Raw genomic sequence first — 20,652 nt, 5'->3', positions numbered from 1 at the left:
CATACAATAAATCGTCACCCAAAAATAATTTAATTCAATACATGAGACATCTTCAATCTCTGAGGAAGGCAGTGGTTAATAAAATTTAAATCACCAGCAATAAAAGAACAAAATGATTCTCACATTGTACCGTTTAGCAAAATAAACTCCAAATGAATTAGACATAAATATATTTAAACAAAGAAACAAAACATCTAGGAAAAAGCTAGCCATCTAAATGAGATAATATATTCTTGTTTCTTAAGCCATCCAGTCTCAATCAGAGTTTAGATACTTGGAAAACTCTTAAAAAAAAAAAAAAGAAAAAGCCAATCTTTGATGTAATAGAAAAATCACTGAGGAAAATTTAAAAAAATCTTTAATTTGAAAAAGAAACAAGACCAAAAATTAAAGGGCAAATGAAAACTGGTAAAATAGTTGTGAAAACATAAGAAAAAGTACAAATATTATTATGCAAAGAGTTTATATGAATTTATAAAAACATTAAGACTACCAAATTAAATGGGCAAATCACTTAAAGAGACAATTCACGAGAAAAAATATGCTTAATAAACCATGTACTAATAAAGAAAGAAATGCCTCTCCATACTTACAAAGATTTGTCGCATGTATCAAGTACCTTGTAATGATCTAACAATTTTCATTTCTAGGTATTTGTTCTAAGACAATGATACCAAAAAACACTGTATAAAGATGTTCATGGTAATTATAATATTGCAAAAGTAATAAATATTTAATAGAGAACTAGATAAGTGGATATTTTCCTATAATCATTAATATGTTTGTGACAATTATGTAATAATGAGTGAAAAATGTGTTAAAGGTGGAACTGTCCCTCCAAAATTCATGTTGAAGCAGTAACTACCAGTACATACCTCAGAATGTGACCAGATTTAAAAATAGGTCTCAAATACTGCATTATCTGACTTACATGTGAAATATAAAACAAATTCCTAGAAGCAAAGAGTAAAATGGTGAGTGCCCTGGGCTGAAGGGAAGGGGGCAAAATGGGAAAACATTGGTCCAGGGGTACAGTTTCAGTTATGTAGAATGAATAAGAAGTTCTGGAGATCTAATGCAAAGTAGGGCAACTATAGCTAACAAAACTGTGTTGTATACTTAAAATTTGCTGAGCCTGACCTGTAGTGGCGCAGTGGATAAAATGTCGACCTGGAAATGCTGAGGTCGCTGGTTCGAAACCCTGGGCTTGCCTGGTCAAGGCACATATGGGAGTTGATGCTTCCAGCTCCTCCCCCCCTTCTCTGTCTGTCTGTCTGTCCCTCTCTTGTCTCTCTCTCTCCTCTCTAAAAATGAATAAATTAAAAAAAATCTTTAAAAAAAAATCTTGCTGAGGGGGGTTTTAATTATTTTCAGCCAAAAAATAAAAGTAGTGAAGCAATGTATATAACTAGCTTGACTGTGGTAAACTATCATGATGTATACATATATCTCAACATGTTTTAACATCTTAAATATAGACAATTTTCATTTGTCAATTGTACCTCAATAAGACTGGCAGGGGGAAGAAAAAGAGAGACTTTACAGAGGTAATCAACCTAAAATGAGGTCAATAGGGTGGACCCTAAAACAATGTCTATACCATTATTAAAGAAAAATTCTAGACTCAGAATCATGCCCACAGGGACAACACGAGGTGAAGATTAAGGCAGAGATCCAGATTTGTTTATAAGCCAAGTAATGTGAAACACTGCCAGCTAACCATCAGAAGCCAACCCTGCCAACACCTTAATTTTGGACTTCTAGCCACTTGAGACAATATATTCTTGTTTTTTAAGCCATCCAGGCTGATAATTTGTAACAGCAGCCCTGGCAAACTAATACAACAGGGTAAAAAAAAAAAACTCTTGTAGCATATGATCACAATTGATCACAAACAGCCTTATCAAGACGTAATTCACATACTATATATTTACCCATTTAAAGTAGAATTCAATGGGTTCTAGTATATTAAACTGTTAATTTTTTTAAGTGATAATATATATATTATATAAATTTTGCCATTTTAACTACTTAAGTGTACAATTCCGTGGTATTAATTACACTGACAAGGTATTTCCACTATTTATTTCCAAAATTTTCTCTTCATTCCCTTCCTGATAGATTTTTTTCCTTCCCACTAAATATAGTTTTCCTTTCCTTCCACTACGATTAGGAAGTTAGTATCAGCTTCCTACTGGTAAAAATGAGAATAAAGAATACTAGGTTGAAAGGATAGCTAATTTTTACTGTACACCAAAGAAAAGCACATAACTAACACTCCTTTTAAGCCTAAAGAGGGAAAAAAAATTCAGGTTCATAAATGTAAAATCAAACAATACCTTCAGCCCCTCCAATTCATTTTCCAGTTGCTTCAAGTAGTGCTCGCTCTGTTCCCGCAGCTTCCTGTCTTTGGAGGCTTCAGCAGCTACAGCTTCTGTACGAACTTCCAGCTTTAAAATAAAAAAAGCAAATTCACAGTTATAATTGTTTTTTCCAATAAAATATCTTCCCCGTGGAAATTGACCTTGTAAGAGGAAGATAACTCCAATGTTGAAATTCATATTACAAAATAATATTAAACTAAAAAAAATAACCTTTTTCAAAAGTTAAATAATGAAAGATAGTTCACTAGTCTGAAAAAAGTAGCTTTAATCACTACCGCATGGACACTACAAACCTCGCCTGACTACTAACCTCTTTTTTGGCTCTTTCTGTTCTGCGCAGTTCTTGCCTTAAGCTTTCAACTTTTTGCATCACCAGGTCCACCTCTTCGTCCTTATCTCGGACATGGCGAGCAAGTTTCTGTTTTTGGGTGTGCAATTCTGTGAGCCGTTCATTGATCTCCATGAATTCCTGCATGGCCAGTTTCCTCTGACAGTGTGCGTCTTTCAGCTCTTTGGATTGGTTTTTTAATCGCTCACTAGCCTGGACTAGTTCCTACAGTTTTGTAAAAAGAACATAAGTTACCAATTCTGCAACCTAGGGACCAAGTTTGGCCCTCAAAGTTGCTATCATGAAGTCAAGAAGAGCCAAAATTATTCACCTTAGAATAAAATTGAAAGACACGACCTACTTTTGAACAGATGTTAAGGGCATGGTATTCTGTTCATAGTCTCAGTTCTGACATGCTGACTATAAAAAAAATGACTTAACCTTCTAGTACCTTGGTTTCTACAAATAAACAGTGAAGGATTACAGGATAAAATGGTCAAAATAAAGATTTTGTGATATTTAATGGATATCTGTGAATATAAACAAGACTTGAAAAGCCCCATTAACAAGTTGCACCCAATGCTGGGAACACACATTCTTCTCCAGCATATAGTGAACATTTAAACATGGAGCAGCATGATTAAGGGAGGGAAAAGGGGGCGGGATGGAGGTAGAAGAAGGTTAAGGGGGGATATATGGTGATGGAAGGAGGCTTGACTTGGGATGGTAAATGGGAGGTATAGTGTACAGATGATGTACTATGGAATGGTACACCTGAAACCTATATAATTGTATTAACCAATGTCACCCCAATAAAATCAATTTAAATTTTTTTAAAAATGGAACAGCCTAGGCTGTAAAGCAAATCTCACTGGAACTTAAAGAACAGATATCAGAAAGATCAAGTTCTTTTAATAACGTTACCATAATAATTTATTGGTCAAAAAAAAAGATCATAAAAATACTAAATTATTTAGAATTAAAAATGCAAAAAACTAGGTTGCTGGCTTGAGCAAGGGGTCATTGCTCAGTATGAGCCCCTCTGGTCAAGGCATGTCTGAGGAGCAATCAATAAACAACAAAGGTGTCACAACTATGACTTGAGCTTCTCATCTGTCTCCCTTCCTGTCTCTGTCTTCCTCTCTCGCTAAAAAAAAATTCTTTATCAATATAATGTTTCTTTACAGCATTACCACCTTCTTCTCAAAATATACTATTAAAATAACCTGCATATTAATATGCTATAAGTTAAACATCACATGATTAAATTATATATTAATATAAATAGTATATTGTTAAATATACAATTATTGATAATAATCTGTTATTAATCAGATTCTCATTTCATTGCACTGCTAGTATTAATTCCAACATTTAAAAAATTGTCAAAAAAATTTGCAAAGTACGCATTGTGGCTTAGGTAGTGTTTTTCTCTAGAGCTTGAATATTATTTACCCTATTGGATTGTGTTATAATACTGTTTAAGTGTTATACAAAGTTCTTACGAAAATAATTTGTTCAAAATCTATGCTTTAAAAAATTGACATTTTAAATATCATTAAAGCATTCAAGAAATTTTCCATTAAAATCTTTTAAGAAGGTTGATATCAGTAAGTCACAATGAAAATGTGCCTATATTTTTTATTTTTCCATAGACACTTAACTGATTTTACTTTTCTTTTTCAATAACACTCACTTTTAATCAAGACCTCTGAATATTAACTTTCCAAAACAACAAAAGATTCTAAACTTAAAAGCCTCAAGAGTGTTTTTTATTACTATTAATCAAATGATATATCCCAAAATAATTAGTTTTTAAACCAATGTTTTACACATAAAAAACATTACATATTAGTAGAATTGACTATGAATGCTTTAAGTATACAAATAAAACAAGATTAAGAATTCAGAAAAATCCTTTACCAATCTATCCATATTTTTTTACCTTGTTTAATTCTTCCCTTTCTTGTTGCAATGTTTTGATTTGTTTTTCGTAAGCCTTGATTTGTCTAACAGCATCATCTAGTTCTCGCCTCACTGCATTAGCCTCTTCAAGTTGTTGTTCCAAGTGACTCGATTCTAAAAGAGAAGACCCTGTTTCTTTTACTATTTGCATAAAAACAAATGCTTGAAACCAAAGTTTAAAACAACTGTTTTTAAAAATATTTTGGATTTAGTATTAGGCTTACTGATACCACACACCATTGAACTCACACAACTAAATGCTTCTCACTCACTGTGAGGACGGTGAAGAGCTAGTAACAGGCAGTGTGAAGATGTGCGACATGCCTCAGATTTCTACTAATATAAAAAAACCATACCTCTAAATACAGTTCCTTTAGAATCTACTATTAATAGAAACTTTGAAGTAACCAAAAAAACCCAAATCCAGCCAAACAAATAAAACAGACATGTTTTCCTCTATTGTTGGTTGGCATTTGTGTGCTGCTGTTAGTCCCATTATACCATACTAAGATGCTTTTGCTTCTAATATTGTGGTTCCAGTTCACCCAGCCTGGTTTCACTAGTGATGATTTGAAGAATAAACTCTGATTTCTAAAAGTAAATATTTGAAAACCTCTAATCAAGGTCAGTTCCTCTATTTTTCAGATGAAAAACCTGAGGTTCAAGGGAGTGGAATAACATGCCAAGGCTCATGTTGCTAAATGAGTGTCAGAGCTAAAACCAGAGTCCAGGAATTCTTGCATCAACTTCTCCAACCTACAATGTAGCGTTATTAAATGATGTTTAACATTATCAGTTAAAAAGATTTATTATGAAACAAAATTAAGTGATTAATTTTAGCATATATTTAAATAATAATAAATTATATACAATGCTCCTGGCAATATTTCAAGAACTAAAGCTATTGAAAACAACAGAAATATCAAACCACATTCTGTTAATTCTGTTCAGGATATTTTCTATCCTTACTTGCTTCTCTGAGTGTTACACCAGGCAAGTGGCATTAGCATCCTCTGGTAGCATGTTCAAAATGCAGAGTTTCAGGTCTCATTACAAACCTACTGAATCAGAATATGGATTTTAACAAGATTACTAGGTGACCTGTCTGCAAATTAAAATATGAAAATAAATGCACAAATAATTGTAAACTGTTAACTTTCATGCTTTCAATAAATAGTATCTAAGTTACTCCAACTAAAAAGATTATTTCATTTGTACAGACAAGTCCTGTAGTCAAAAAGTGAATTAAATGTGGCCCTAGTAGGATGGTTCCGTGGATGAAGCATCATCCTGGCACATGGAGGAGGTTGCAGGTTCAACCCATGGTCAGGGAATGTACAAGAAGCAATCAATGAGTACAAAACTAAATGGAACAACTAAGTGGAACAAGTTGATGCTTCTCTCTCACTCTCTTTCTCTTCTCACCTCCCAAATCAATAGAAATATTTTTTAAAAAGTCACTTAAATGTATCAGTATATCACACACTAACTGGTTCTAGATTTCTTTTTTCCTTTTTTTCTTTTTTAAACATTGTTTTCTTTTTAATTTATTTATTGATTTTAGAGCAGCAGTTCTCAACCTGTGGGTCGCGACCCCGGCGGGGGTCAAACGACCAAAACACAGGGGTTGCCTAAAGCCATTGGAAAATACATATTTATTTCTGATGGCTTTAGGCGACCCCTGTGTTTTGGTCGTTCGACCCCCGCCGGAGTCGCGACCCACAGGTTGAGAACCGCTGTTTTAGAGAGAAAGGTAGGGAGAGAGAGAGACAGGAACACTGATCTGTTTTTGTATGTGCCCTGACCCGGGACTGAACTGGCAACCCCCGTGCTTCCAAACAATGCTCCAACCAACAGAGCTATTCAGCCAGGGCAGGTTCTAGATTTCTTAAATTCAATAATGTACTAATATTTAGTGTCCTGAAGTTATAGACTTATTAAAAGCTTATTCATCTTGAGCTTTTTGAAAGTCTAAATACTTTTATGAATAGTATAGTTTTTTTAGAATTTTTGAAAATGCCTGTAAAGTTGTGTTTTATAAACTGCCCCTATTCATTCAGTATATTTCTCCTTTACTGAACATTAATTTAGGAAGGGGGAGAGGAATCAAAGAGGTAGGGAGAAAGAGAGAGAAGGAGGGGGAGGGGGAGAGAAGGAGGGGGAGAGAGAGAGAAGGAGAAAGAGAGATAGAGAGGGAGAAAGGGAGGGGAAGGGAGTGAGAAGGAGGGAGGGAGGGAAGGAAGGAAGGAAAAGGAGGAAGGGAAGGAGAAGAAAGAGGGGAGGAGAAGGAGGGGGAAAGGAAGGGGGAGGAAGAGATAGAGAAAGGATGGAGGAAGGGAAGAAGGAAAAGGAGGGAGGGAGAGAGGAAGAGGGGAGGGAGAGAGGAAGAGGAATGAGGGAGGAGGAAGAGGAAGGAGGGAAAAAAGGGAGAAGGGAAGAAAGAGAAGAGAAGGAAAAGGAGGGAGGAGAGGAAGGGAAAGGAGGGGAGGGGCGAGAGGAGGGAGGGAGGAAAGAAGAGGGGAGGGAGGGAGGAAGTGGAGGGAGGGAGGAAAGGGAGGAAGGGGAAGAAGGGGAGAAAGGGGAAGGAGAGGAGGGAGGGAAGGAGGGAGGGAGGGAGTGACTTAGTTTAAGGTTGGAGAGACAGTCCATGGAGCACAGAGCACAAACCACAAACCTCAAGACAATAAAAAAATGGAGGTTATAATGCACATTATGGTTACAAAAATGTTTTATTTAAAAAAAAAACATTCCTTGCTCTCTCATATAGAAATAGTAAATGAGTGCATGAAATTTTATTTTTGTCTGAAGATGGTCAAAAAATATGTATTAAGTGTCTATTATATGGTATCATGAAACTCTGCCCTAACTTCTTGGATTCAGAGTTCAATGAGCAAAGCAGATATTAAAATAAAATTATAAATAATTATAAATTTATTAAATTTTCCTAGGAGTTTAAAAATATTGGAAAATGAGCCTGACCTGTGGTGGCGCAGTGGATAAAGCGTCGACCTGGAAATGCTGAGGTCGCCAGTTCAAAACCCTGGGCTTGCCTGGTCAAGGCACATATGGGAGTTGATGCTTCCAGCTCCTCCCCCCTGTCTCTCTCTCCTCTCTCTCTCTCCCTCTCTCTCCTCTCTAAAATGAATAAATAAAATAAAAATAAATAAAAAAAATTATAAAAAAAATATTGGAAAATGGTATCATAGAGAAAGAAAACATAAAAATCTTAATAGTGGATAATATGTTTACACAAAGTTTTTGCTTAAGAATTTATCTAGACTCTGGTGGAACATTAGATCCTCTACCTGGCAAAAATATTCTTTAGGAATTAGGGGGATGCCTGACCAGGCGGTGGCACAGTGGATAGAGCGTCAGACTAGGATGCAGAGGACCCAGATTTGAGATCTCTAGGTCGCCAGCTTGAGCGCAGGCTCATCTGGTTTGAGCAAAGCTCATCAGCTTGGACCCAGGTTGCTGGCTCGAGCAAGGGGTTACTCAGTCTGCTGTAGCCCCACGGTCAAGGCACATATGAGAAAGCAATCAATGAACAACTAAGGTGTCACAACGAAAAACTGATGATTGATGCTTCTCATTTCTCTCTGTTCCTGTCTGTCTGTCCCTATTTATCCCTGTCTCTGATTCTCTGTAAAAAAAAGAAAAAAAAAGGAATGAGGGGGAAAATTAAGACATTCTCAGATGAAGAAAAAACTAAGAGAACTTATGGGTAGCAGCCAATCTTTAAAAAAAAAAAAAATGGCTAAATGAAATTCCTAAACACAAAGCAAACAAACTCAGCAATTTCAGGAAGGAAGAGCATAGTATATAGAAATATAAATAGAAAATTAAAAATAATAAAAAGAAATATAGATAAATACAACAGGACTTTTTCTCCCCTTACATTTCCTAAATTATATTTCATGCTTGAAGGAAAAATAATCTTGCCTGATATGCTTCTAAAACATGTGAAGAGGAAATACTTAAAACAAAAATAATAAACAGGGAGAATAGTTATTACATAAAATAGAATGCTCTCTCTCTCTCTCTCAATTCACTTAGACTGTGTGATAACTCTAAACCCTGAAAAAGGTTCATATTGCACTCAGAAAAAACTCAAAGCCCTTCAACACTCAGTAAGACTCTACTGATCAGGCAGAAGCCCCGGCCCCCAACCTCGCCAGCTTCATCGTCGTCCACTCTCCCCGGCGCTCCTTCAGCCCAGCCGTCCACTCTCCCCGGGCACTCCTTCAGTCCAGCCGTCCACTCTCCCCGGGCACTCCTTCAGCCCAGCCGTCCACTCTCCCCGGGCACTCCTTCAACCCAGCCGTCCACTCTCCCCGGGCGCTCCTTCAGCCCAGCCGAAAACTCTCCCCGGGCGCTCCTTCAGCCCAGCCGTCCACTCTCCCCAGGCACTCCTTCAGCCCAGCCGTCCATTCTCCCCGGGCGCTCCTTCAGCCCAGCCGTCCACTCTCCCCGGGCACTCCTTCAGCCCAGCCGTCCACTCTCCCCGGCGCTCCTTCAGCCCAGCCGTCCACTCTCCCCGGGCGCTCCTTCAGCCCAGCCGTCCACTCTCCCCGGGCGCTCCTTCAGCCCAGCCGTCCACTCTCCCCGGGCGCTCCTTCAGCCCAGCCGTCCACTCTCCCCGGGCGCTCCTTCAGCCCAGCCGTCCACTCTCCCCGGGCGCTCCTTCAGCCCAGCCGTCCACTCTCCCCGGGCGCTCCTTCAGCCCAACCGTCCACTCTCCCCGGGCGCTCCTTCAGCCCAGTCGTCCACTCTCCCCGGGCGCTCCTTCAGCCCAGCCGTCCACTCTCCCCGGCGCTCCTTCAGCCCAGCCCTCCACTCTCTCAGCGTGCTCCTTCAGCCCCAACCGTGCTGGCCTCTGGGCTTCCCCTGACCTCAGGAGGCCCATTCTAACTCTCAGGCCTTTGCACTGGTAGGCCCTTCTGCCTAGAACATGAGTTCCCAATTCAACTGCATAGCTAAGCCACCTGCTTCCTTAACGTCTTTGCTCACATGTCACCTCATTGAGGCTTACACCTGGACCACCCTACATATAATTACACAACTCTTCTTGCATTTGTGACCCATTCCTCTCCTTCTGCTCTATGTTTAATCACTTGTCCTTCTAGCATCCCAAGAGCCTAAAACAACACCTGGCACACATAGTAGGTACTCAATAAATATCTGCTGAATAAATAAATAAATGGCTATAATAGGCATTTCAAGAGTTGTCAAAATTAATTTGAAACTATCTCAGCAATATACCAAAATATGAATTGTTACAAGGAAAATAAAATTTCACATGCCTTACGCATGAATGCATGTCCCCTGTCCTTCCTTCCCCACTGCTAACGCTCTTTCCCCTCCTCATATGTATACTCTGCCAAATTCCAATCCAATATCCCAAACTAATAGGTCTTCTAAAAAAGTCATCTCTGTTAACTTAAACCTGGGTTAGGCCGTCCTCTTATGTACTCTGCATATACCTGTGTTTGTTTTTCCTATAGCCTTTATACATGTATTGCAAGAACTGTTTGTTTATCTTTTCCTCAGTCCAAAGTGTGAGCTCCTTCGGAGTGGAAATCATTCTTGTTTCTGCACTGCACATAGCCCTTACTTAACACACGACAAGGATTCAATAAAGGTTGTGTGCATGAGTAAAACATTTTTTTAATCAATTAAACTGAATTAATAGTGAATCACAGAAATTTACCTCTTACTTGTTTCCTTAGTTTTTCAATTTCTTCTTTTAAATTTCTTATTTCTAAATCTTTGCTTGCTGTTAATGGACCATCGACAGTTGAATACTGTAGAGCTTGGACAGTCTGTGTTGATTCTTTAAAAAAAAAAAAGAAAAGAAAAGAAAGAATAAGAAATCTGGCCATACTCTTAAATTTTTAAAACTAATGACAACATATATTTCTTTCTAGAGAAATTCTTATATAATTCTACCAGTCAAAATACATACCCATTTTAAAAAAGCATAATGTGTTTTATGTGTAAACATATTAAAATTAAATTACAAAACTCCACTGAATCTGTGTTTAAAATTATCATGTACAGGGTGGGAAAACAGTAGGTTTACACTTATTCATATGGAAAATAATACAATAATTAATATACATACATTGTTAATTGTAAGAAATTTAATTGTATGAAACTGTTGTTAACACCAGGAGGCAATTATCTTACATTTTCATTAGGTTTGCTTTATGCAAATGACACCAATTATATGTAAAAATACTCTTTAATTAAGAATATGCTGAAGAATTTAAAACATCAAAAAAACCTGAGACACAGGAATTTCTCATTCAGAATAAGATAGAGTAGGAAGTAAAAGCTTCTCACTCTATTGTTTCCTCTGCAAAAAAATAAAAATACACTAGATAATTTGCACAAATCTTATTTTTACAAACATCATGTATCTGGGAAAGCAAAGAGGACTAATTAACCAGGAAGGGATCAGCCATGCTGAGGAAAAAAGGCTATGACAGCTGCCTTTGACTTTGGAACTAGATCCTGTTCTGTGAGCTTAGGCTCAAGTTTGCCCTGAACTGAGAAATATTAGGCTGAAAAAAATAATCACAGCTTCTGCAGAATGAATGGGGCTGGTACAATTATTCGAAACTCTTAAGAGTCCCTAAATATGCAGTGCTATTTTCCTCATCGTATATCTGCTTTATTTGGAGGCTCCATGGAAATTAAGAAGCTTCTGAAAATCAAACTGGAATCTCCTAGGACACTGGGAATCTCCAGAGGCAAAGGCTGCTGGAGGAAGAGGGCCTGTGTCAAACACATGGCCAATCTCCCCATCAGGACATTTGCCATATTTGGAAGTAGCATGGGGTAGAAGAGTGAAGGGCAGAATAAACCTCCCAGTTTATAGGCTGGGGGAGAAAGAAGCCTCACCAAGCTCTATCTGGTTCTCCCTTAATGACATTTGAAAGCAGAAGTAGGTTGAATCTAAGGAAAACTGCAACCTAGCCTTGTCCTAGCTCAAAAAATCCGATTGAGGAAAGAAAGAGAAAACCCTATCTGGAGTGAAAATACACAAACATCTCTGTGTTACTTTTATCCATATATCTGTCATTCAGTAAAACTTGTGAGACATTTGGGAAAGCATAAATGTGTAATCAATAATCAGGTGAAGAAAACAGAAATAGAAATAGACCCACAGATGATTTGGGGTTGGAATTACCAAAGACTTCAAAAGAATTATTATTATGTTAAAGAAAATAGAAAAAGCCTGACCAGGCAGTGGTGCAGTGGATGGAGCATCGGTCTGGGACGTGGAGGACAGAGGTTCGAAACCCCGAGGTCGCCAGCTTGAAAGTGGGATTATCCAGTTTGAGCAGGGGCTCGCCTACTTGAGCACGGGGTTGCTGGCTTGAGCATGGGATCATGGATATGACCCCATGGTTGCTGGCTTGAGCAAGGGGTCACTTGCTCTGCTGTAGCCCCCGCCCCCACAAAGACATACTGAAAGCAATCAATGAACTAAGGAGCCACAAGAAAGAATTGATGCTTCTCATCTCTCTCCCTTCCTGTCTATCTGTCCCTGTCTGTCTCCATCTCTCTCTCTCTCTCTCACTCTCTTTCTCTCTCTCTCTCACACTCACACACACACACACACCCTTGAATATTGACTTCATAAGACTAAATATCCAAATGAATAGTAATATATAAAAAGACATTCAAACTTATTACTTACTAGGGAAACACAAAATAAAATCACAGCATGCACCGCTATGCAGATACCAGAATAGCTAAAAGCTGAAAATACACTATCCCATGATCAGAAATCCTACTCCTAAACAGATGTCCTAGAGAGAGAGACCAGCAATGAGAAAGAGAGACAGAGAAAGAATATTCACGGAAACTAGGCTCATATTAGTCAATATCTGGAAATAACCCACATGTTTAATAGCAATGGATTAGATGATACACTCTGAATGCTTGTATGCCCAAAATCAAATGCTGAAATTCTAACCACCCAAAGATGATGTTATTAGAAGATGGGGCCTTTGGGAGGTATGTAAGTTATGTGGCTGGCATCCTCAGAAAATAGGGCATTATGAAAGAGAGCCCTTCAGGATCCCTGGCCCTTTCCACCATCTGAGGACACAGCAAGAAGGCACTGGCTATGTGAACTCTGCCTTTACCAAGCTGGCACCTTGATCTTGGACTTCTAGCCTCCAGAATTGTGAGAAATAAACTGTTGTTTTTAAGCCACTCAATCTGTTGTAATCAATTATATGAGCCAGAACATACTAAGACACTGAATCAGAACAAAATTTTAGTATGAATGTACAATTTGATACTAAACAGTAGTATAAAAAAAGCACAAATTATTAATATATACATAACAGATGAATCTGAAAAACAACATGTTGAGTAAAAGAAGCCAGATACAACTGAGATCATACTACATGATATCATTTATATGAAATTCAAGAACAGTAAAATTAATGGTGAAAAAATTAAGACAATGTTTACTACAGAGTTGTATTCACTACTGGCAAGAGGCATGAGGAAAATTTACACTGTGCTAGAAATGTTCTACATACACTGGCTGGGGCGGGGGTTACATGAATGTACACACATGTAAACATTTATAGGGCTTTCACTTAAAAAGAGTACTTTGTTGTATATATAATACCATTTAAAAATCAAAACAGAGTGGCATCAGCATCATGGTGACATGGATCATTCCTCTTTTTTATTTCCTATTTACAACTAACTGGACATTCATAACTAAACAAGAGTGCCTCTGTACAGCTCTCCAGCATAACCAAGAGGTCCATCAAACTGTGGATCCAAAAGTGGGGGGATCGGACCCAGGAGGAGGCTGCAGAGCTAGGGAGTTACAGCAGTGGGGGCGTCAGCAGAGACTTTTCTAGCAGAAGAAATAAAGTAAAAGTGGTGAGTAAAAGCCCAACCAAAAGGCGGCAGCTGGAGGAACTCTGTGCTCTTCAGCAACACCTGGCTTTCTGAGGAGAGACCTCAGTGGACTGGGGGGAGGGAAAGGAAAGGGAAGAAGGCAGACAGAACTAAATTTCCTGCTGTTTGCCCACAGACCTCTGAGACTCCCAAACCTGAGGATCCCCTCCCAGGTCATGAGCACATCCAAAGCCCAAGGTACTGAGCACACACCACACCCTACCCTGTCACCAGCATATTTAAATGCATTCAAAACTTTAGAAGTCAGCTAGCTCCCTTAGGAGAAACCAAAGACTTGTGCTATATCACCAACTTCTGAACAACAAAAGAAAGGCATCCGGCTGCCAAGCTGTTGAACTGTTAGAATCAAAGTAAACCAAGCCTTCTCTAAACAGGAAAGATCTCTGCTACTTCAAATGTGATGACAGAGGCACATTTCATGAAACACTAAAAGATCACAGTAATACAGTACTGCAGAAAAAGAAAATGACGATTCTCCAACAACCAAACTCAGAGACAAAGAATATTGAAGTCTGATAAAAAAAAATTCAAAATTATATAGAAATTCAACAAATTAAAAGAAAACTCAAAAAGGCAATTCACTGAACTCAGGAATAAAATTAATAAGCAGAATAAGTAATTTTCCAAAGAAATTAAAATTATAAAAGAACCAAGCAAAAATTCTGGAGCTCAAGAACTTAATGAGATAAAGAATGCTTTAGAAAGCACTGGAAATAGAGTAGACCACATGAAAGAACAGTAATCTGATTGATAGATATTAGAAATGATTCAGGTGAAAAAGGAGAGAGAATTAATACAGTAGAAAGTAAAGAAAACCTGTAAGAGTTATCCAACTCCACTAGAGAAGCCAGCATATGAATAGGGTATGTCAGAAGAACAAGAGAGGAAGAAGGCAGCACATCATTTATTTAAAGAGACAATAGCTGAGAACGTCTCAAATCTGGGGCAAGAACTAGACAGGCAAGTCCACAAAGCTGATAGAACACTTTACCATCTCAATGCCAAAAAGCCTTCAAGACACATTAAATGAAATCATCAAAAGTCAATGATAAAGAACGAATTTTAAGGAAAGCCAGGAGAAAAAAAAAGTTAACTACAAAAAGGCTGTCTGCAGATTTCTCAGCAAACACTCCACAGTCCAGGAGAAGGTGGAGTCACATACTCAAGGTACTGAAAGACAAAAATTGCCAACCAAGAATATTCTGTCTAGCAAAGTTATCCTTCTGATACCAAGGAGAAATAAAGGCTTTCCCAGATAAACAATAACTGAGGGAGTTCACTACTAGACTTGCCTCACCAGAAATGTTGAAACAATCTCTTCAAACTAAAATGAAAAGATGAAAGTACACAAAATGGTGATTAAGGTGATAGTCAGAAATAGAAAACTGTAACTATATTTCAAAATAGTGTTGAATATTTAAAATCTAAGTTTTTATTGCTGTTTCTTTGGGGTTTTTTTTATTAATTTTTATTAATTTTATTTATTCACTTTAGAGAGGAGAGAGAGAGGGAGAGAGAGAGAGAGACAGAGAGAGAGGGAGAGAGAGACAGGGGGGAGGAGCTGGAAGCATCAACTCCCATATGTGCCTTGACCAGGCAAGCCCAGGGTTTTGAACCGGCGACCTCAGCATTTCCAGGTCGATGCTTTATCCACTGCGCCACCACAGGTCAGGCAATAGTGTTGAATATTTAAGTATAGCATAAATGTAAAAGAAAAAATACATTGAAAATAGCTAGAGCTAGCCTGACCAGGCGGTGGCGCAGTGGATAGAGCATCGGACTGGGATGTGGAGGACCCAGGTTCGAGACCCCAAGGTTGCCAGCTTGAGCTCAGGCTCATCTGGTTTAAGCAAAGCTCACCAGCTTGGACCCAAGGTCGCTGGCTCAAGCAAAGGATTACTCGGTCTGCTGAAGGTCTATGGTCAAGGCACATATGAGAAAGCAATCAATGAACAACTAAGGTGTCGCAACAAAAAAACTGATGATTGATGCTTCTCATCTCTCTCCATTCCTGTCTGTCCCTATCTATCCCTCTCTCTGACTTTCTCTCTCTCTCTGTAAAAAAAAAGAAAAGAAAAGAAAGAAAATAGCTAGAGCTACTACAATTTGGTAACAGATTCACACTGAAAAAGAGATAATGTGTGACATCAAAAATATAAAAGAACAAAAGGATAGAAGCTGTATATATAAGTGAATCAAGATAAAGGACTATCAACAGAAAAAATGACTATTATATCTATGATATGTTTTATGTAAACCTCGTGGTAACCACAAAGTAAAAATCTAGAGCACAGACACAAAATAAAGGCAGGTGGAGGGTGAGAAGAATGAGCATATTACCATGGAAAACCATCAACTTCCAAAGATAAACAGCAACCGGAAAAAAATACTCAAAATAACCAGAAGGAAAAAGATAAAATAATAGTTGTGAAGTCCTTACATATCAATAATAACCCTGAGTGTAAATAAATGGGCTGAACACACCAATCAAAAGAAACAGAGCAGCTGGCTAGCCGGACTGAAAAATAAGACCCAACTAGATGCTGCCTGCAGGAGACTCATTTCACCTTAAATATACAGATAAGCTCCAAGTGTAGGAATAGAAGATGCCATTCCAAGCACATAGAAACAAAACAAAGTGGGCATAGCTATATTTATATCAGATAAAACAGACTTCAAGCCAAAAATAATAACAAGAAACAAAAGGATCATTATATATATAAAGATAAAGGGGTCAATACATCAAGAAGACAGAACAATTGTAAATATATTGCTCACAAAAGTTAGGGAATATTTTATCACTTTATATTCATTTTGAAATATCCCCTAATTTTTGTGAGCAGTAAATATATATGCTTCCAAACACAGAAGCATCAAATAAATTAAGCAAATACTAACAGGATAAAGGAGAAACAGACAAAATACAGTAACAGCAGGAGACTTCAATATCCCAGTATCAACAATGGATAAATTGTCCAGACAGAAAATAAACAAGGAAACACTGGAATTGAACCATACTTCAGAACAAATGGACTCAACAGACATATATAGAACATTCTATCCATCAGCAGCAGAATACACAATCTCCTCAACAGCACACAGAACATTCTCCAGGATAGGGCACAAAACAAATCTTAACAAATTTATGAATATTAAAATCATACCATCTTTTCTGAGCACAATGGTAGGAAACTAGAAGTCAACAAGAAAAGTGAGGTGATCTACAAATATGTGGAAACTAAACAACACACTTCTGAATAATCAGTGAGTCAAAAAAGAAATCAAAGAGAGACATGAAAACTCATCTCAAAACGAAAAGTGAAATATAACAAATCAAATTTGTGAAATGCAGCAAAAGCAATTCTGAGACAAAAGTTTATAGCTATAAAAGCACATATTAAGAAGTGTCTGTCAGTGGACGAGTGGATTAAAAAGCTGTGGTACATATACACAATGGAATACTATGGGGCTTTGAAAGAGAAGGAAATAATACCTTTTACAACAATATGGAGGGACCTGGAAACTATTATGTTGAGTGAAATAAGCCAGGCAGAGAAAGAAAAATCATATGACCTCACTCATTTGAGGAATCCAAGGAATAATGAGAACTGAGGAACGGAATTGAGCCAGAGGAGGGATCAAAGGGACTGGAGGAAAAGAGGACAGAAGGAAAGGGGATGATAGGATGGGATAAACCTAAAGGGAAGGGGGGAGGGCGCTGTAGGGAGGAGGGCAAGAGAAATGTTGAGGGGAATAGGGGTGAGGGGAGAGGCATTCGGGGTGACCCTAGAATCTATGTAAACACAATTAAATAAAAGAAAAAGAATTTGGAAAGATCTCAACAAAAAAACCTAACTTTACATTCCAAGGAACTAAAAAAAATCAGAACAAATTAAGTCCAAAGTTAGCAGAAGGAGGGAAATAATAGAGATCAGAATAGGAAAAACTAAACAGAAAAACAGTAAAAAGAATCAATGAAACTAAAAGCTGGTTCTTCAAAAACCTGAAGTCGACAAAACTTTATCTGGGATAACTAAGAAAAAAAGAAGACTCAAACAAAACAAAATTAAAAATGAAAGAAGACGGCCCTGGCCGGTTGGCTCAGCGGTAGAGCGTCGGCCTGGCGTGCGGGGGACCCGGGTTCGATTCCCGGCCAGGGCACATAGGAGAAGTGCCCATTTGCTTCTCCCCCCCTCCCTTCTTCTCTGTCTCTCTCTTTCCCTCCCTCAGCCAAGGCTCCATTGGAGCAAAGATGGCCCGGGTGCTGGGGATGGCTCCTTGGCCTCTGCCCCAGGCACTGGAGTGGCTCTGGTCTCGGCAGAGCATCGCCCCCTCGTGGGCAGAGCATTGCCTCTGGTGGGTGTGCCGGGTGGATCCCGGTCGGGCGCATGCGGGTGTCTGTCTGTCTCTCCCCGTTTCCAGCTTCAGAAAAAATACAAAAAAAAAAAAAAATGAAAGAAGAGGCAATTGATACTCCAGAATCGCATAGCATCATAAGAGACTCCTATAAATAATTATATGCCAAGAAATTACACAACCTAGAAGAAATGAACCCCTATCTCACACCACTCAAAAAAATTAACTCAAAATAGATCAAAGACTTAAAAACCTGATACCATAAAACTCCTAGAAGAAAATATAAGTCTGGAAGAAGCTCCTTAACACTTGGCAACAACTTTCTGGATAGGATTCCAAAACCACAAACAACTAAAGCAAAGATCAACTGTATCAAATTCAAAAAGCTGCTGTACAGCAAAAGAAAAATGAACCACATGAAAAGAAAACCTACAAAGTGGAAGACAACTTTTGCAAACGATATATCAGATAAAGAGCTAATATTCAAAATATATAACTCATACAAATTAATAACAAAAAAATTAACAATCCAATTAAAAATGGGCAGACTACCTAAACAGACATTTTCCCCAAAGAGGACATTAAAATAACACACACAAAAAAGGCTAACATCACTAATCATCAGGAAATGCAAATCAAAGCCCCAGTGAGATATCACCTCCTATTTATTAGAACAGCTATCATCAAGAAGGTTAAGAGAGCCCTGGCTGGTGGTGCAGTGGATAGAGCAATGCCCCAGAGTGCCGAAGTCCCTGGTTCAATCCCAGGGTCACCAGCTTGAAGATGGTTTGAAACAGGGAAGTAACACCACGGTGAGTGGTAATCAGATTCTGGGTCCAATGTGGCAGAGCTGACCTAAATTGCTGACGGGTCAGAAGAGGTGAGGTGTGAGAGAATAAGAGGGTTTAAAGACAAGTCAAAGTTTTTTGTTCTGAGCACCTAAAACCATGGAGTATTCTGGAGCATTCCAATATTTAGATGTGGAATAGTTAAGGAGAAATCAGCAAATGAGACCGAGAATAACTGGTTTAAGAGGAAAAAGAAAACCAGGAGATTAAAGTACCCCAGAAGCCAAAAGAAAAAAAGAACTATTAGCAGAAGAATTGGTCAGTGGATCAAATGCTGATGGGTCAAAAGGTGAGCACTGGCTAACGACTGCTGGAGTTTGCAACACAGGGTAAGGAAGTGTGCTGAGGGGAAAGTGAAGATGCTGGTGGGCTGAGACTCAATCTGAGATGAGTCTGAAGTGGGATTAGTTAGCATACTGTGTTTTAAGGAAACTACCTTCAACCATAGTTAGAGATGCGATATATTTAAGCAGGTTGAGGTTCTGCCAAAGACTTCAGGGTACATGTAAGGGTATGATTATGACTGATGCAGAATAAGAACTGAGAGTAGAAGAGGAATAGTCACAGAATGATAGAATTGTATATAGTGGTGGAATTAAAGAAATATTAGAGTTTAGGCACCAGCGGAAGTTAACCAGAAAACTGTAAGTAAAAAGTTACATGAAGTTTGCCTGAAATAAAAATTAAAAGAATTTTAGATTCTGTAATCTCAAGATACCCTTACTACCACAAGGAGTGAATGAGGTGATGAGGTCCGGCAGAAGATAAGATCACTGTAGGTGAAGAATCAGGAGACCAAGAAGTCAGAATATTAAAAGCTTCTCCAATGTGCATTTTAAAATCACCAAATATTACAACACTAGTCATGTTGTCACTAAGAGCTAGAACTTCTCAGAGTTGAGGGTATATAATAGGAAAAGTCATATAAATTTTTCTACTAGGGTGGGAAGGGTTCTTTTTCTCCTAGTGGGCCCATTTTCTTCTCCCAGAGGTGTTTATTCCCACATTCTTAAACGAGGTGGGCCACAGAAGGCTTACAGTTATGAGCATGCGAAACACAGAGTTTACTCTTGTTACTATTTATTAATTATTGTATTACTTTATTGTATTGTTATTACTTCATAGCCTTGTGATTTATCTTTTAGTAATGATGCCTGGTAATTTAACCTACTTTTGCCCACTCCTGTGTTCCTGTGTGTGTGTGTGTGTGTGTGTGTGTGTTAATACATGTACATACATACACCTGCGGAAAACAAATGCCATTTTGATTCCTGTTAATTTTGTGTTTCCATAAATACTATAATGTACTCTTCAAAAATTTCTACAATGTGATTTTTTCCCTACTTAATAAAAAAGTTCTTTTAAAGATAAAACCACTAATAATAAATAGTATCTAACACTGTAAGTTCAATTCAAAAAGGAAAAATATTATCTTGAGAATCTATTTACCTTGAAGCTTTCTACTAAGTTCAAGCTTTTCTTGTTCAAGGCGTTTGATTCTTCTCTCATAAGCTTCAGTTGCCAAGTTGTTATCTAGCGTCCTCTGAACAGTGACATCCAGATCCAGTGGTGTAGGCCCAGCTGTCACCCTTAAACAGCTCCGGTCAGAAAGAACACTGAAGGAAAGAAAAAAAAAATGTGGGCTTACAGTGAAACAAAAAGTTTGAAGAAAAATGATAATCTTTTGAAACTGTTCATTTAAAACATGGATCTGAATATCTAGTTACATTTAGCCATATAGAATGATAGTAAAACATTTATTTTTGCAAAATCAGCATAAAAGATTGTAGTAGCATTTTTGAAAATGAAAACT

General features: G+C 38.1%; 1 protein-coding gene across 10 annotated transcripts in view; it reads right to left on the bottom strand.

The window, feature by feature from the left end:
• The window catches only part of CDC42BPA (CDC42 binding protein kinase alpha), a 228,025-nt gene that overhangs the window by 94,664 nt on the left and 112,709 nt on the right, over positions 1-20,652 (bottom strand). For 5 of the 10 annotated variants that reach the window (XM_066237055.1, XM_066236987.1, XM_066237001.1 and 2 more), the window contains exons 10-14: positions 20,289-20,455; positions 10,388-10,510; positions 4,658-4,791; positions 2,695-2,937; positions 2,340-2,450 (exon numbers count right to left, since the gene is read on the bottom strand). In XM_066237055.1, the coding sequence (XP_066093152.1) occupies positions 2,340-2,450; positions 2,695-2,937; positions 4,658-4,791; positions 10,388-10,510; positions 20,289-20,455 (778 nt within the window). Of the gene's footprint in view, positions 1-2,339; positions 2,451-2,694; positions 2,938-4,657; positions 4,807-10,387; positions 10,511-20,288; positions 20,456-20,652 lie in introns of all 10 variants that reach the window. The other 5 variants (XM_066237008.1, XM_066236995.1, XM_066237028.1 and 2 more) reach the window with 2 other exon arrangements.

The sequence above is a fragment of the Saccopteryx bilineata genome, chromosome 1 (genome assembly GCF_036850765.1).
Source record: "Saccopteryx bilineata isolate mSacBil1 chromosome 1, mSacBil1_pri_phased_curated, whole genome shotgun sequence".
NCBI lineage: Eukaryota > Metazoa > Chordata > Mammalia > Chiroptera > Emballonuridae > Saccopteryx > Saccopteryx bilineata.
Note: the sequence above shows the minus strand (reverse complement) of the source record. Positions and strands in the feature narration are given on the sequence as shown.